This window comes from Capsicum annuum, chromosome 1, assembly GCF_002878395.1.
Source record: "Capsicum annuum cultivar UCD-10X-F1 chromosome 1, UCD10Xv1.1, whole genome shotgun sequence".
NCBI classification, from domain to species: domain Eukaryota; kingdom Viridiplantae; phylum Streptophyta; class Magnoliopsida; order Solanales; family Solanaceae; genus Capsicum; species Capsicum annuum.
The window spans coordinates 143,571,994-143,589,712 of record NC_061111.1 but is presented as its reverse complement, the minus strand read 5'-3'; the positions used below and the strand labels follow the sequence as shown (position 1 = coordinate 143,589,712).

The 17,719-nt window shown below is 38.2% G+C and overlaps 1 protein-coding gene across 2 annotated transcripts in view; it reads left to right on the top strand.

Annotated features, from left to right (window-relative positions):
• The window catches only part of LOC107838731 (endochitinase A), a 34,753-nt gene extending 17,926 nt beyond the window's left edge, over window positions 1-16,827 (top strand). For both annotated transcript variants that reach the window (XM_016681915.2, XM_016681923.2), the window contains exons 5-7: window positions 9,561-9,668; window positions 15,416-15,495; window positions 16,338-16,827. In XM_016681915.2, the coding sequence (XP_016537401.2) occupies window positions 9,561-9,668; window positions 15,416-15,495; window positions 16,338-16,449 (300 nt within the window). In that variant the 3' untranslated portion in view covers window positions 16,450-16,827. The remainder of the gene's footprint in view (window positions 1-9,560; window positions 9,669-15,415; window positions 15,496-16,337) is intronic.
• Window positions 16,828-17,719: the final 892 nt, after the last annotated feature.

Sequence of the window (17,719 nt, the reverse complement as noted above, 5' to 3'; positions counted from 1 at the left end):
ATTTATCTTGACTACTCAGAATTCGTCAAGATATATCGTTGACATCATTTTTACCTTACTTGTTGGACCAAGATATTGCTTGATACGTTGTCCATTGACCTTGAATGTGCTCCCATCTTTGCTCTCAAGTTCCACCACACCCGATGGAAACACTTGAGCTATTTTGAAGGGTCCTGATCATTTTGACTTCAACTTGCCCGAAAAGAGCTTGAGTCGAGAATTGAAAAAAGTAGTACGCAATCACCAGCTTGAAAGTCCCACTTTTCAATTCTACGATCATGATACTTCTTCTTTCGCTCTTTATATAGATCCGCTCTTTCATATGCACTAAGACGGAACTCAGTCAACTGCTCTAACCTTAGGTCGGCTGCGTCCTTCCTATCTATGTTAAATCATTTGAGTACCCACAAAGCTTTGTGTTCAAGCTCGATTGGTAGGTGACATGATTTGCCAAAAGCCAGCTGATAGGGTGACATACTTATGGGCGTTTGAAAAGCCGTTCTGTTTGCCCACAAAGCATCATCAAGCTTTCGCGACCAATCACATCGACTTGCATTCACAATTTTGGCCAAAATCACCTTGATTTCTCTGTTTGATACCTCCACTTGCCCACTAGTTTGTGGATGGTATGGAGTGGCCACTTTGTGTTGTTTTACGCCATACTTTGTCAATGCAGCAGGAAACACCTTATTGCAGAAATGAGACCCTCCATCACTTATAATCTTCCGGGGCACCCCAAAGCGTGAGAAAATAATCTTCTTCAAGAATGCAACCACCCTTTTTCCTTCATTATCAGCTAAGGCAGTGACTTCAACCCACTTGGACACGTAATCCACAACAACTAAGATGTACTTATGACCACAAGAGCTTACGAACGGTCCCATGAAGTGAATGCCCCAAACATCAAATAATTCAACCTCCATCATCTTTGTCAGTGGCATTTCATGATGTTTTGAGATTGAACCTTGCCTTTCGCATTGATCACATTTCTTCACAAACTCATAAGCTTCCTTATGAAGTGTCGGCCATTAGTACCCACTTTTCGCGTAGTACGATCGCCTGCATGATGTCCCCCAACTAGGAAAGTATGACAGGCTTCCAGAATGCTTTGCATGTCGACTTCTGGGGTGCACCTCCTGATAATGTTGTTTGCACAACGTCTGAACAAGTATGGTTCGTCCCAAAAATATCTAGTAGCGTCATGGAGAAACTTTTTCTTCTGATGGAACGATAAGTTCTCCAGAATAATGTCACTAACAATAAAGTTGGCAAAATCAGCATACCAAGGAACCATTTCAAGAGCAGCCGCTAAAATTTGCTCATCCGGAAAAGCATCATCAATATCAAGCTTCTCCATAGTAGACTGATCGCTCTCTAATCTGGATAGGTGATCCGCAACTTGATTTTCACACCCCTTTCGGTCCTTGACTTCAAAGTCAAATTCCTGCCGCAGTAACACCCGTCTGATGAGCCTTGGTTTGGCGTCTTTCTTCGCCATCAAGTATCTTAACGCAGCATGGTCGGTGTGGACCATTACCTTGGTCCCCAACAGATAAGCACAAAACTTCTCAAATGCATAAACAACTACTACAAGTTCCTGCTCGGTGACTGTAGTTTTTCTGTGCCCCATTCAATGCTTTGCCAGCGTAATAGATAGGGTAGAATAGCTTCTCCTTCATTTGGCCAAGAATTGCCCCAAGTGCCACCCCACAGGCATCGCACATTATTTCGAATGGCTTAGACCAATCCGGAGCAATAATAATATGGGCAACAACCAAACAAGAACTTGGTCTCCTCCAATAATTTGCAATCTTGGAGAAGTCCTTTATGAATTTTCGGTAGAATCTTGCATGCCCCAGAAAACTACGAACTCCTTTCACCGAGATAGGAGGAGGTTGTTTTTCAATAACTTCTACCTTTGCACTATCAACTTCAATCCCGTTTGTCGATATTCAATGTCCCAGCACTATGCCCTCCTTCACCATGAAGTGGCATTTCTCCCAATTCAGAAGAAGATTAAATTCTTCATACCTCTGTAGTGCCCTACTTAAATTCACCAAGCACAATTCGAATGAATCACCTACCACAAAGAATCCATGAACACTTCCAAAGTGTCCTCTACTATAGCTGAAAAGATCGACATCATGCACCTCTGGAAAGTGGCCGATGCATTGCATAATCCAAAAGACATTCGCTTAAAAGCGAACGATCCATAAGGGCATGTGAATGTAGTTTTCTCTTGATTTTGAGGAGCAATCAGGATTTGATTGTACCTTGAGTAACCATCGAGGAAACAGTACCAACCCATTCCTGCCAGTTGATCAAGCATTTGATCCATGAAGGGCATTGGAAAATGGTCTATCAGTGTCTATGAATATAGCTTCCTGTAGTCCATGCTGACTCGCCATCTAGTCACCGGCCTAAGTGGAATCAATTCATTCTTCTCATTTGCAACAACAGTCATGCCTCCTTTCTTCGGCACACATTGCACAAGATTCCCATTTACTATCAGAAATAGGGTACACTACCCCTGCGTCAAGCTACTTTATGATCTCCTTTTTCACCACTTCTTGCATTGGTGGATTTAACCTTTGTTGATGTTCAATAGTGTTCAATCGTGGGCGTACATTCTTTCTCAAGATGGATCTTTTGTGTGCTAATTCCCAGTGGAATGCCTATAATGTCGGCAATAGTCCACCCAATAGCCTTTTTATATCGCCGCAGAACAGAAAAAAGAGCCTCAACTTGATGCTCCACCAAATCTGCTACAATAATAACCGGTAACATGTTTCCATCACCTAAAAACACATACCGTGGATGTCCTGGTAGCTCCTTTAGTTCCAACACCGGTGGCTCTTCAATAGACGGTTTGGCCGGTGGTATTGGACGATTTTTTAAGTCCAAGTCCAGCTTCTCAGGGGCATAAGAATACGACCCCATCTCGGTCAATACACACAGAGTCTCATCATATTCATCGATTCCCTCACTATCAAAGTTCATCAATACTGCGACTAATGTCTCCATAACAAATTTTTCTTCAACTGGTACTTCTTGCTCATCTTCATAGAATACATCAACGATTGAGAAAACACTCATCTCCTTATGCTGCTTCATCGATTGACACATCAAAACTGACCTCTTCATCATTAAGCCTGACTTTCAGATCATTAGTCTGCAAGTCTATTAACACACTTCCGGTTGCTAAGAACGGTCTTCCCAAGATACTGGGCACCTCGAAATCTACCTCACAGTCCAATATTACAAAATCCGCTGGAAAAATAAAGCTGGCCACCTTAACAAGAACATCATAGAGAATCCCAACCGATTTTTTCACCGATCTATCTGCCATTAGAAACTGCATATTGGTGGGTGTAGGATTTCCCAAACCCAGCTTTTTGAAAATCACCAACGGCATGAGATTTATACTTGCCCCAAGATCATAAAGGGCCTTTGCAAAATTGAATGATCCGATGGTGCATGGAACCGTGAATGGTCCCGGATCCGCCGTCTTTTGTACTAACGATCTTGTAGCAATGGCACTACAATGATGCAAATTATCCATCGGTTCATGGCTCACAGTTCCCTTCTTTGTCACAAGGTCTTTCATAAACTTAGCATAACTTGGCATCTGCTCTAGTGCCTCAACTAAAGGCACATTCACTGGCAGTTGTTTCAACATGGCTATGAATTTGCTAAATTTAGTTTCATCCACCTTCTGCAATCTATGTGGAAATGGAGGAGGTCGTTTTGGTGCTTTTAAAACAGCCGTCTCTCCTTCCTTTCCTTTGTCTTTCTCCAAATCCTCAACCTGCTTCTGTTTAGACGGATCCTCCAGCTTTTCAGACTCTACCGAATGTTCTCCATCTGCTTCTGCTTCTAATTCCACCACATCATTTGAAACAGGTTTGCCCAAGCAAGGGCCAGGTAACACTTTACCATTTCTAGCAGTAATAGCCATGCATGAGTTATCATTCCTCGGGTGTTGCACAGTATCACTAGGCAATGTTCCACTCTTCTTCTAATTGAACGTTGCCGACAACTGATTCATTTGCTGCTCCAAATGCTTTATAGATGTGGAATGTGAGTAACTAATTGACTCAACATCTGTTGATTCCACTCCTTTCAACAATTTAGCCATCATATCCTCCATTGACATCTTACCAGAACTTGTCGCAGCAGTGACACGACTCCTTGGTGGTACATACAAACCACTCTTATCAGACTTGTTCTTTCGGCAGCCTTGGTCACGATCTCTATAGCCAGCCTTGTCGTAGTAGTTTCGACCTTGATTTCCTTGGCTATTGCCTCAGAAACCCCCTTTGATTATTCAAATAGTTCGCTTCCTCCTCAGAATTTGATTTAGCTCCTCTACTATGTGACCCCCACAACATTTACCTTTTCTACCTTCCCTGATAGCAGATGTTTTGTAAGTAAATCCATCCGTGTCTTCATGTGAGCTATGTTCTGATCACACTCCTCTTCTCTCCTACGCTGCTCTGCTGACATTACACTTTACCCAGTATTGCTTGCTACCTCAGAATCACTAGTATGCCAAGCTCTACTTGTCTTAGTCATTCTTTCTAACATCTCCGCAACCTCGGTAAAAGTGAGCTCCATAAAAGTTTCTCCTGCAGCATTATCTACAATTGGCTTTGTAAGTGAATTCAAAGCTTTGTGGTTTGGGCATTGAGTCAACTTCTTTTTAAACCACACCGAAGTTTCATGCAAGGCTTCATTAGGCAGTTGCCTAAAGTTGCTGATCTCATCCCTCAACTGTAACATTCTCGAAGGCAGAAAGTACCTTTCTAGGAAAGCTCCTTTCAGTTGCCTCCAGTTTGTTATATAATCGGGTGCCAGCTTATTCAGCCACATAGTTGCCTCCCCAGACAGAGACAATGGAAATAATCTCAGACATATGGCATTCTGCCTCACTCCAGGATTGTCAAATGGCTTACAAATGTTGATGAAATTCACCAAATGCAGATTTGGATCATCACCAGGTAATCCACCAAAGAGTCCTTTCAAGTTAAGTAGCTGGATCATAGTACTGGTGATATTAAATTTCACCCCAGGAGCTAGTGGTGGTGGAATGATTTCCCCGGTAGCTCCAGCTCCATCCAAATCAGCATCATCATCATCATCTAGGGGAAAATGCACTGCAAGCTGTTGATGCATTCTACCTCTTGTTTGTCGATTCCGATTTGCTGGTACAACATTCTCAACACGACGCCTATTCGCTGGATCAACTAACTTATTATCACCCAAATTCTCATCATCAGCATTGGGCACACGCCGGGGTAATCCAGCATTTTGTTGGTTAACTTGAGCATTAGCCAAAGCGGCTAATCTTTCAGCTTCTTGTTGATCAACCATTCTCCCGATTAGTTGAGGTTCTGGGTTGACAAATAATAATGGTTCTCCTGACTTTCTGGTTCATGGCATAGTACAACAAAGAGCCTGAAATGATCAAAAACAACAAATAAAAGTAAAATTAGGAAACTTGACTAAGAGTCAATTAACACACATATACTTAACTGACAACCGTATTCCCCGGCAACGGCGCCAAAATTTGATATGCCCAAATTATAACTCTTTTATAGGAGTGTAAGCGGTCGTTGTCAAATATATAACCAACTAGTTTGGGGTCGAATCTCAAAGGGAATATGGTGTTAATTAAGTTGTATGCAGATTAGTTGACTTTTAATCATTTGTTTCCGTAAAACAAAGGGGGGTTTGATTCAGTTCACAAATTAATAGTTTCAGTTTAAACAAAATGAGATTTGTCTAGTAGTATTTGAATTCAGAGAAATAGTAAGCTAGGGTTATCTCCACCTTGTAGTTTTCTATACTTTCTACTTATGGGTTTTACGAATTCATACATGCATCATACTTGCAGAGAAACGTATTTGATAACTTAATCCTAGCGTTTCTCAACCATCAAGGACTAATTCACTTGTTCTCTCGAATCAAAAGTGTTTACAATAATTATACGAAATCTCCAAGTTGTTAATCCTATTAAGGCATTAACGTGTAAAATAGAGATTGAAAACTCTATCTTCTTGTCACTACTCTCTTTTCCGAACATCAACCTCTCTATTCAAGCAAGTTGTGTTTTATGGCACACTCTCTATGTTTGCAACCACGAGAATTCAGGATAAACGAGGAGAGTAGGATTAAAGGAAATCAATGCATAACGAATTCAAAAACCTAAAGTAATAGATTGTATGTTACAAGGCTTCCACAACCCTAACTAAGAAACTTAGCTACTCATGAATAAAAAGGGAATCAAAGTATTAATGTTCATCATACCAAACGTAAAGAAACTGTCTTGGTGAAGTTGCACGTTAACAAGATGAAACCTTTCTCTCACAGAGTATTTTAGCCGCCATTCTCAGTTCAAAAGTACAGAATAATACGTGAATGATCAGCTTGGGGTATTTTTATTAACTTTTCTCTTTAATTGCCCTTTAAGTCCCTAGACTTCATTTAAATGATTAAATAGTTTTGGAACATAGTTTTAGGCGCCACATTGCATCCAACATGCTACTTTTGCTTGTATCCTATGCCATCCACATTTCATGGTCCCTCTATGTCTCCATCTACTTCATTTACACCTGAAATCATGCTAATCATATGGGTTAGCTCAATTACGTAAAAGTAGAATGAAAACACAAGAAACTAGGCACTTTGTTCTCAAAACTTAGCTAAAAGATGGGCAAGTTATGGTGCTTAGGCGTATAAATACACCCAAGATCAGTTTTCAAGGATTATAGTGTAGAGCTGTAACGTGAAAATAATAGTTATTGAATTATTTAGGGCATATACATTTTTGTTAAATGTTTGCTTGTATTACAACAACAACATACCTAGTATATTCTCGTAAAGTGGATGTATAATGTACTAGTCAGCTAGAACATGTGAGGTTTTGAACGAAATAAAAGTTATTTCTAGTAGCGCCCTTTACATCAGCTTTGTCATTCTGAATAGTTTTGTTTGGATAAAAATTTACTTGATAAAGGATGTTATTTATAACGACAATGTACAATATTTCCTAAAAGTCAAATGTAATCCCGCCATTAAGTTTGGTGTTTTTAAGTTTAAAAGTTTGTGACATCAAAACTAAGAATTGGATTTAATAGGTAGTATGTTGTCGTTTTAATGTAGTGCTTTTAACTCCAAACTGTTAGAAGTCTTAGCATGTAATACGATCATGGTAATCAATAAACTAAATAATACGATCGTAATTATTACTTTTCCTATAAAAGTAAGCCAGGTTTCTAGAATGTAAGGGGCTTTTATTTAGCTTCTTTTGTTTTTGTCATTACAGGGCACTTGTCTTAGTAGTGGTGCACCACACAGAGAGATTTCTTAACAGCTTATGTGGATGTTATTTCTGCCATAAAATGAAAATGGTAACCAAATATTGTGTTAGTTATATAGAATTTTAGGGTTTAGGTTTAGGTTGCCTCTCTACCTCCAAGGTAGAGATAAGGTCTGCATACACTTTATCCTCTCCGGATCCCACTTTGTAGTAGTGCCTAACAAATTGGGGTCTGTAGGAATATACTTATGTTTTGGATAATTTAACTAGGAATTAACCTAAGTTTATTACTGAATTGTGTGATTTGACTTTGGTGAAGAATCGTTTCTACTTGAGGGTAGGAGTAAGGTCTTCGTACATCCTACCCTTCCCGGACCCCACTTTGTGGGGCTGGGTATGTTGTTGACTTCGCTGAAGAATTTCTCAAGGAAAGTTAGTAGAAACATTGATGTGGAAGAATATGCTCCAGTTATATTATACATCTTTAAAGACTGAAAACACCTTATTTATTGGAAAGCCTTAGGTTAATAGACTAGATAAAATCATCCTCTTAATGCTCCTATTGCGGAATGAGATAGGAAAAAATAAAAAGGTAATTTATCTAAGGAAGAAAAAGAATGGAATCTGTAACTATACTTTGAGTTAGTTTTGTGAAAACTATGTGGTCTAACTACTTTGAGTTAGTTTTGTGAAAACTATGTGGTGTTTTCCACCTAGAGGATTAAAATTCTGGTTTGTTCAGAATTAGCTGGGGAACAGCTGCACTCTTTTGGTCAAATTTCTTATATTCTAAGCACACATATATGAGATCATTGGTTTTGTATTGCTTCTTTCAGTCAAAACCTAATTATAAGTTGCATCAATCAATGCCATTTCTTTCTGGCAAGAGTTAGATTATTGATTAAAAATTCACTGTCCATCAAAAACATGTAAAATTCACCTGTTTTCGTTTGCTAAGGACTTCTAGTTTCCAGCTGTGTATTGAAGGTTCCATATATGTATAGAATTTAGGGGTTGTGTCGAATGGGTGGATTGGAATGAAATTGGGCGGGTCAAAATAGGCGGCCAAATGTTACTTGGATTGAAATGGACTGGGCTGAAATTGACTAAAAAGTGGGTCATAACCCAACCCGCCAAATTCTTACTAAGTTTCAATTTCTTTGTTTGTGCTTTTATAATTTTTTACTGCCTAATAGAACTATTTTTTTCTTTATCATGACTATATATAACATATCAAAATATTTTGATAAGATTTCTCATGAGTAAGCTGGTCCGCAATATTTTTGGGCCACGTATCAACTCAGTATTTTTGATGGGTTGAACTGATAAATGGGCGGGTCAATGTCCAGCCGAGACTTGGAATGATTGGGAAGATCATGTGTTGATGGCTAGTTTTGCCAACCCTGGAATAGATTACTTCAACTGATGTTACCTAAGATATTCTATAGAATGCCAAGGGGAGAAAGCTTCCCTTTCCGAAATATGATGGTCATAGAGAAGAAAACAGACTACCATTCATCTTCCAAGATGACAAAACATTAAAGATTTAACTATGCTTGACAACATAACGAACCTGTCTATGGATTTGTTAATTAAGAATTATTACTTCTTAGTTTTCCAATATATACATTTCGAGATTTGCAGTTCTAATCCACCGCTTTTGGTTATGACTTTACTTGAGAGTTCGTCACCTTAGCTGAGTTGTGATTGTGACGATGTCAAAGAAAAATATATGCTTCTTTACATTATTGTGAAGATAGTATTAGGTTTGAAGAGAAATATGTAAATGCTAGAGTATTGAAGGAAGGTTAGAAGTATTTGCAGCTTTAAAAGTTATAAGATGTTCCAAATTGAATCGAGTTTATTTGGCCATTAGAGCTCGTTAAAGCCTTTTCATCAAAATTTGAACATTCAGCTGATTCTGCTTAGATAGTTACATAATTTCAAGTTATATTACTTGATTTTTGACCTGATCTAAATGTTCAAAACTAGTTTTGGGTCATGGTTCTCTCTCGGTACTCTTTAAAACTCATATTGATCCAAGTAGTTGCAGCCAAAGGTAGACTTCAAACTCCTCTTTGGTCTTGCATTTGTTGTTACTAGTTCAAATTTTCTTTATAAAAATGATGCAAGCTTGATGAGTTTCTTATGTGGTGTTTGAAATTTTGCTAGAAATACTTTTTATGTTAAATAGCATTTGTTCATTTTAATGTTTATTTGCATTACATCTCGTTGGCAGCCCCAGTACATGGATGGGATAAGATCTCTTCCTAGACCCTTGCCGCTAGCTCCACAAGATGCCGAGTCTCCTGTGAAAAAGGATGGAGATAAAGAAGACGAGGAAGAGGTGAGCTCTTGAGTTTATTTACTTAGTGTGTGAAAGTTTGAGTATGATCCACGTATCAAAATGATAAGATGCTTGGAAATAATTTAGCCATTGTTGTTTGTCCTGTAATCTAGGGAAATGATTGCTAGGGGCATGGGGAATTAAAGTATCTAACTCATTTTACTAGTAAATCAACAACAACAACAACCACAAACCCAGTATATTCCCACATAGTGGGGTCTGGGGAGGGTAGAATGTACGCAGTCCATACCACTACCTCCGAAGAAGTAGAGAGGCTGTTTCTGAAAGACCCCCGGCTTGAGACAAAGGACTGTATTCAAACATCGCATGCATGCAACATGATGAAAAAAATAGCGATACAACAACCAAAAAAACCGTACAATAACCAGCAAAGGGCACCTCACTCCCCCCAAACCTAGCACTACCAACCAAGCTACACCAAACTCTTCTAACTACAGCCTAAGACTTGACCATACCCCTTAGCCCTTTACCCTAATGCTTTTCCTCCAAACCTTCTTATCGAGGGTTATGTCCTCAGTGAGCCGTAATTGCTCCATGTCACGTCTAATCACTTCTCTCCAGTATTTCTTCGGTCTACCCCTACCCCGCTTGAAACCATCCAAGGTCAACCTCTCACACCTACGGACTGGAGCATCTGTGCCCTTTCTCATCACATGCTCAAACCATCTCAACCTCACTTCCCGAATCTTATTCTCCACCGACGCCACTCCCACTTTCTCCCGAATAATCTCATTCTTAACACTGTCAGCCCTCGTGAAACCACACATCCAGTGCAACACCCTCATTTCCGCCACCTTCAACTTCTGGACGTGAGAATTTTTAACTGGCCAACACTCCGCTCCATACAACATAGCTGGCCGAATTGCAACTCTGTAGAATTTGCCTTTAAGCTTGGGTGACACCTTCTTATCGCATAAAATTCCTGAGACGAGCCGCCGTTTCAACCAACCTGCCCCAATACGGTGAGAGACATCCTCATCAATCTCTCCATTCCCCTGAATTATAGACCCAAGGTACTTAAAACTATCCCTCTTACAAACCACCTGAGACTCCAACTTCACTACCACCTCGTCCTCTTGCCTCGATTCACTAAACTTGCACTCCAAGTACCTCGTCTTGGTCCTACTCAACCTGAAACCTTTAGCTTCTAGGGTTTGTCTATAAACCTCCAACTTATCATTAACACCTCGACGTGACTCATCAATCAAGACTACATCATCCGCAAAAATCATACGCCATGACACCTCACCTTGAATACTCCGTGTCAACACATCCATAACCACGACGAATAAAAACGGACTAAGAGTCGATCCCTGGTGCAACCCCGTCAAGACCGAAAAATGCTCGGAATCCCCTCCCACCATCCTTACCCGAGTCTTCGCCCCCTCGTACATGTCCCTAATCGAACGAATGTACACCACAGGGATCCCCTCACCTCCAAGCATCTCCAAAGAACCTCCCTAGGGACGTTGTCATATGCTTTTTCCAAGTCAATAAACACCATGTGCAGATCCTTCTTCCTCTCTCTATGCTGCTCAATCAGTCTCCGCACTAGGTGAATTGCCTCAGTCGTCGAGCGACCAGGCATAAATCCAAATTGATTCTTCGAAATAGACACTATCTTCCTCAACCCCCGCTTTACCACCCTCTCCCAAATCTTCATCGTGTGACTCAATAACTTAATACCACGGTAGCTGTTGCAACTCTGAATGTCACCCTTGTTCTTATATAAAGGAATCATTGTGCTCTATCTCCACGCCTCGGGCATCTTAGCGGACTTGAAAATGTTGTTGAACAAATCGGTCAGCCACCTCAACCCTGTCCCGCTAGCAAACTTCAAAAAATCCACCGGAATCTCGTCAGGCCCCGTCGCCCTGCCTCTTCGCATCTTGCGAATTGCCTCACAAACCTTAAAGCGCCGACAATAACCGAAGTCGCGATAGTCTTCGGTGTGCTCCAACTCCCCTAACACAATGCCTCCGTCCCCCTCATCATTCAGGAGCTTATGAAACTACGATTGCCATCTTTTCTTAATAAGAATGTCTTCCACCAACACTCTGCCATCTTCCCCTTAATGCACTTAACTTGGTTCAGATCCCGACCCTTACGCTCCCTAGCTTTGGCAAGCCTATACAACATCTTTTCCTCGCCTTTCTTCTCTAATCCCACATATAATCTCTCAAACGCTACTATCTTAGCAGCGGTGACTGCTAACTTAGCCTTCTTTTTAGCTAACTTGTACTCCTCCCTGCTCATCCGCCTCTCCTCTTCATCCTTACTCTCAACCAACTTAACGTAAGCCGCCTTCTTCGACTCCACCTTCTTCTTAACTTCTTCGTTCCAACACCAATCCCCCCGATGTCGGCCAGACCAGCCCCTCGAGACACCCAAAACCTCTTTAGCCGTCTCTTTGATGCAACCCGCAACCTCTCTAGTAAATCATGGTTTATATTTGTGTTGAACATAATCAGGGCACAAATTTTTTACTTCACTTTTAGATTCCTTATTTCGGGGGTGGGGGGTGGGGTGGGGGGGTAAGGTGAGGGAAAAAAATATGTGTTCTTGGTGCAAGAATGTCACCTAGAATAAGTATCTTTGACAGGGTCCTCATTTGTAGAAGCCCTGAATCAGCAGATGCGGATAGGTTGCATTTGGTATGCCCAACTTCACTGCATGACAAATTGTTCTAGTAGTTTCTGATTTGTATGTTTCATTTACAATTTTTCCATCCACTCTTACTTTTTCCGTGTCAATTAACTCCCATCCAAACCCTTCTTGATTTATTGTTACCATGGTTGCTATCCTACAATCTATCTTTTGAAAGGATATGAATTTATCCTACTGTAAATCACCTTCCTATATTTGATTCACTCTAGAATCGGGAGTACTAGAGTAAGTCTTGAGCCGGGGGGATTTTGGAAACAGCCTCTCTACATCACCTTTGAGGTAGTGGTATGGATTGTGTACACTTTACCTTCTCACTTTGTGGGAATACACTGGGTCTGTTGTTGTTGTTATAGAATCGGGAGTACTGACTATGTTTATGCCTTGCTGAGCATTGAACTTACCAGATGGTTATTGATGTTTAGTGTAAGATTAGTGACTTGTACGATGCCATCGTGCACTTGCTAGAATTTTGTAATATACCATCCATTTCATTGTAGGACTGCAGTTTTTCATCTATGCTATACTTAAATTGGTGAATTTTCCCATCCCTGTCAACTTTTAGGTTAAACAAGGTCATGGAACTTCATATTTTGAAAAGATTTCATAGATGGATTCATCGCATTACAAAAATTGGACATAATCAAGTGTCATGTGCATATTGAACAATTCCATTTTATTGTTCCAAGTTGAATGCAATATTTTGCTTCTGAGGAGTTCACTAGATTTTTTGCCCCAAGCAATTTTTCGGATACTCTTCAATGTTTTGAATTGCCAAGTTCTGGAAGTATGGTATGTTTCATGTTACGTTGAAGTCCTCGAATTCCTTTATTGGCTGTTTACTTACATCTAAGGAATTTACTCAACCTCAAGAGGATGACCTAGAGTTCAAGGCATAGGAGGAACAGTCTGGAGATCCCAGGTTTAAACCCAGCTACAATGCATGGTGTGGACCCATGCCTGAGCGGGATAGGCTGCTTGGTGGATTAGTTGGTGTGCACAATACAAACTTTTTTTTTCATCAAAAGGATTAGAAATATCCTTTGAATGTGAGCAGTTCAATCAATTAAGGAATGGGGGAGACGTTGGATCCCAAGAGGCTGTGATAATTTCCATGGATAGTCCCCCATGTTTTGAAAATTACCTACAAATATCACTTTTGTTTCTTTTAGGACAAAAATATCACTCAACTATTCTTATTTTCCTCAAAATATACTTGACACTTCAAGAACATTTCTTCTCTCCTAGTTGGCATGTCATATCATTAAATTTATATAGATAGATAGATAGATAGATCTATTTAATTTATCAAATTTATTTAACTAAATTTTGTCCTATTTTTTTAAAAAATAAATACACATGATATATTTATCATTAAGGAAGAATTTAATTATGTACTTTAAATTTTGTATTTATTTTTATTTCTTAAAAAAAGAATATAAATTATATTTATTCTTTATTCGATGCGAGAAAAATTATTATATCACATGATAAAAATATTAGATAATCACACTACTTGGGAAATAATTCCTTTGGTAATGCTATGCACATTACTCATTAATGAAGTAGTTGATGTATCTAAGTGTACACATAAAGCTAAAGGTTTGAATTATTTTATTTGATACTTTTCAAAGTTTTTCTAATTTATTTATTTCACCACTTAATAATATTTTTAAAACTCAAGGTATTATGAATTGGTACTAATTTAATATCTTTTGGTTGTTTATTTCATATACTAAAGATACTTAAAATGTAAAAGAAATAGAAAGATGGCTTTCAGATTTTCATATATGTACTAAATGCACTATTTTTGAAGGAAAGAAAAGTAATTTAGTCATGAAACAAATTAAATTTTTTAAAAAATATGAACAAAATGATCTAATATTACAAATGAATCTTTAAAATAGTACCCAACCAATTATCGCTTGCTTTTTGTGGGTTTAGGATGAGGAAAGGATATAAATTGGCGTTTACTTATATAATAAGATAAAATAGTGTAATAGAAACAAAAAATAATATGAGAAAATTAAATTAAAAATAATAAATTTCTGTTTTCTAAAGTTTTTTGCCTATATTAATTTTGCGGATTTACTTGATTTGTTTAGGAAATTTACTTGGAGAAAATCCATAAGAATTCATTTTTTTACTATCTTTTTATCAAAAAGATCTTGCTTGAAATTTTGCAGGCTAGACTACATGCGAATTAAATTTTTCTGGTGATAATTACCTGTTAGATTTTTTAAACAAATTTTGTTTGAGAAAAAAAAACTTAGATTTTCTACTTCAAATTGTGTTTGATAGAAAAATTTATAGGTTTTTCATTGAATTAATTTGATTGAAAAGCTTGTAGTGAATTAGGTTACCGATAATATTTTTTACAAATTCTAATTTTTTTTTTCTTTACATAATTTAGATTTTTCTTGTAGTTTATAAGGCGTGAGTTTAAAAAATTAAACAGGTTTATTATTAAGAAAATAAGATTTTAACAACATGGCATGCCAAGTAGGAGAGAAGAAGGTTTTTAAAGTGTTATGTATTTTTTGAGGAAAATAGGGATAGTTGAGTGATATTCTTGTCCTAAAAGAAACAAAAGTGATATTTGTAGGCAATTGCCAAAATATGGGTGACTATCTACGGAAATTACTCATACATTTGTATCTCCTCTCTTGAAATTTTTAAGGCGTCAGACATTCTACTTTTTTCCACACGAGTTCCATATTAATTTCATTGCGTCTCCCTATTAATTTATTTGTATCTACATATTATATACGTTTTAAGGTTAAGCAAGTTCAATTTTATCAAACTTGATCCAAGTTTTCGGCTCTCAAGGCTTTGAGCTCATTAAAAAAAAAATTTGGCTGTTGCTTTAATCATGTCTCTTATAGCTTTGTCATTTCTAATTTTCTGTTCAGCTATTATGTGTTAGGATTCACATGTCTCTGATTGCAAAGCAGCCTGTAGAGATGTACCCAGTTGTTCGATGTGTAGTTGGGTAGTTAGAGATGGCAATTGGCGTTCAATTATAGAATTGAACAACTGATTCCCTTTTTGTTTACTTGCAGGATGGGGAATCTGTCGAGCATTTATCTGCGAAAGAACTTTTGCAAAGACATGTCAAGCGTGCTAAAAGGATTAGATCACGGTAAAAAACCTTTCTGGTATTTGGCTTTTTGCAATTAGGGTTATAAGTTATAACTGTTTCCTTGTTGATGGAGCTCTTTCTGGCCCCTTTCCCAAGGTGCCCAAAGAGGTGCAGATGTCCTATATTACAAATTCTACTTTTTCTTTTGTTGATTAGCTTTACTTTGGCATTTGAAATTTGTTATGATCAGGGAAAATCAGTAATTTAGCTCTGCAAAGGAATGAGTGATATATATATCTTAGATGATAACAGTGTTTTCGTTTACCCAAAATCCCAACGCTATTTCACTGGGCGCTAGCCCTTTGATGAATGGATAAAAATTTGACACTTCACCTAATTGGAAAGGGAAAAAGTAGTAGTCCATCGCTAATCATGTGGTTAACTTGCAATGCCCCCTTAAATTGAGATGCTAGCAAAATTAGACACCTGAAGAAAGAGCTTGAAGAACAGAAACCATGCATTCGGTTCTTCTGCTGCACAACTGAGAGTGGCTGGTGATTGGCCATCTCAACTCTTTCTGATAATGACCTCTGTTCAGCCCAAAAATTAGGAGATTAGGTCGACAAACTGACCTGGTTTTCACTTTCCGGCTAGATGCTGGATCTGATGAAGCAGATAACAAACAATGATAAGATTCATAGCCGTTAATTCAATCTTCACTATATTCCAGAGTCATTCTTTGAGCAGGTGTTTCCCGTCTTTCTCTTCCTTTCCTTGGTCTCCGGAAGGGGGGGGGGGGGGGGGGGGGGGGTTCGTATTTAATGTGCTTCCTGGAAATTGGTTGATAACTTTTTCACTGGTGAATAAATACAGTTGACTCATTGTGCTTGGAAAATTTGCAGATTAAGGGAAGAAAGGCTTAGACGGATTGCAAGATACAAAACCAGGCTTGCTCTTCTTCTCCCTCCAATGTTAGAGCAGCAATTCAGAAACGATCCAGCTTCTGGAAACTAAACTATGCAACTGGTTCGTAGGCTCTCATGTGCTCCTTGCTGGAGCGCTCATATTTCGTTAGTCATATATATGTACCTTGAGGACTTTGGGGAGCGCTCAGGTTTGATGTTATTGACGTTGGGGGCAAAATGGTGTATGCTGGTGCAATACAGGCGGTTTGGTAGTGTAATTTAGTGTTGCTTGTTAGCTTGTATTTATAGCATGGTGATGCTATTAGAATAGGAGGATAACGATTTAGCTAGGAAATAAATCATCAATGTTTCTGAGTTGTAATTTAGTGGTTCTGGTGATATTCTTTGTTGTCCTTTAGATTATTTACTTATGGAACTCGTCAAATTTAACTGATAGGTTTAAATGAGTTGAACAAGTTCAATTAGATCATTTGCGTAGCATGCCTCTACTGCTTATATGTGGTGGTGTATGAAATGTGCTTGGTTGAATAATGGAAGGTAGAAAACAAGAGGCAGCTCATACAGCAATGGACAGAAAATATGTTCGGTGGTTTCTTAATCCTTCTAAACCCAGGGAAATTGCTCGCACATATTTCATATGATATTGAGATACGTGCAAGTTGATCTGGACGCGACGTTATAGAAGTTAAAAAAAAAAGAAAAAATTATCTAAATAAACAACATACCCACTTCTAAAAAATTACTTAAATTCCAACATTTCATATTTTTGATAAAGTTGAGATACAAGTTAAACCTATAATTAACAAGTCGGCTCTTTACCAAAAATAATCTATATCACCTCTTTGTACGCTGCAATTTCTGGTGAGGTTTCTATCCATTTTCTCCATCTAATTCAAAACTTTCAGTCAAGGTAATTTCCCCATGAAATCAACTTCAATTTATTCTATTTCTTTTTTATGTTTTTTTTAAAAAAAAATATTTTGCGCAAGTAAAGCTATGTGAAATTTGAGTGTTTTGGTTGAACAATTTCTTCGATTCTACTTTTTTTTTATGCTTCATTATTTGAATTATCATTATGAAAAGAGATTTCGGACTTTCTTTTAGTCTTGGGTTTTCTCAATTAGAAAATATCAAAGAATCTTAAAAAGTTGTAAACTTCGTTCCTGGAAATACTGACTATGAATTTGATGGCTTTGGTGAAAATAGATCAAAACATAGAAACGATTCCCAAACTATGAAGAAATTATGGCAAAAGCATGCTAAGAAGGACAAGAAAAAAGAAAGTGGTTCTAAGAAAAGAGGATCCAACAGTCCTGCAAGTAAAGCTCCCGCCAAGAGAAGAATTGTTGAAGAAATTT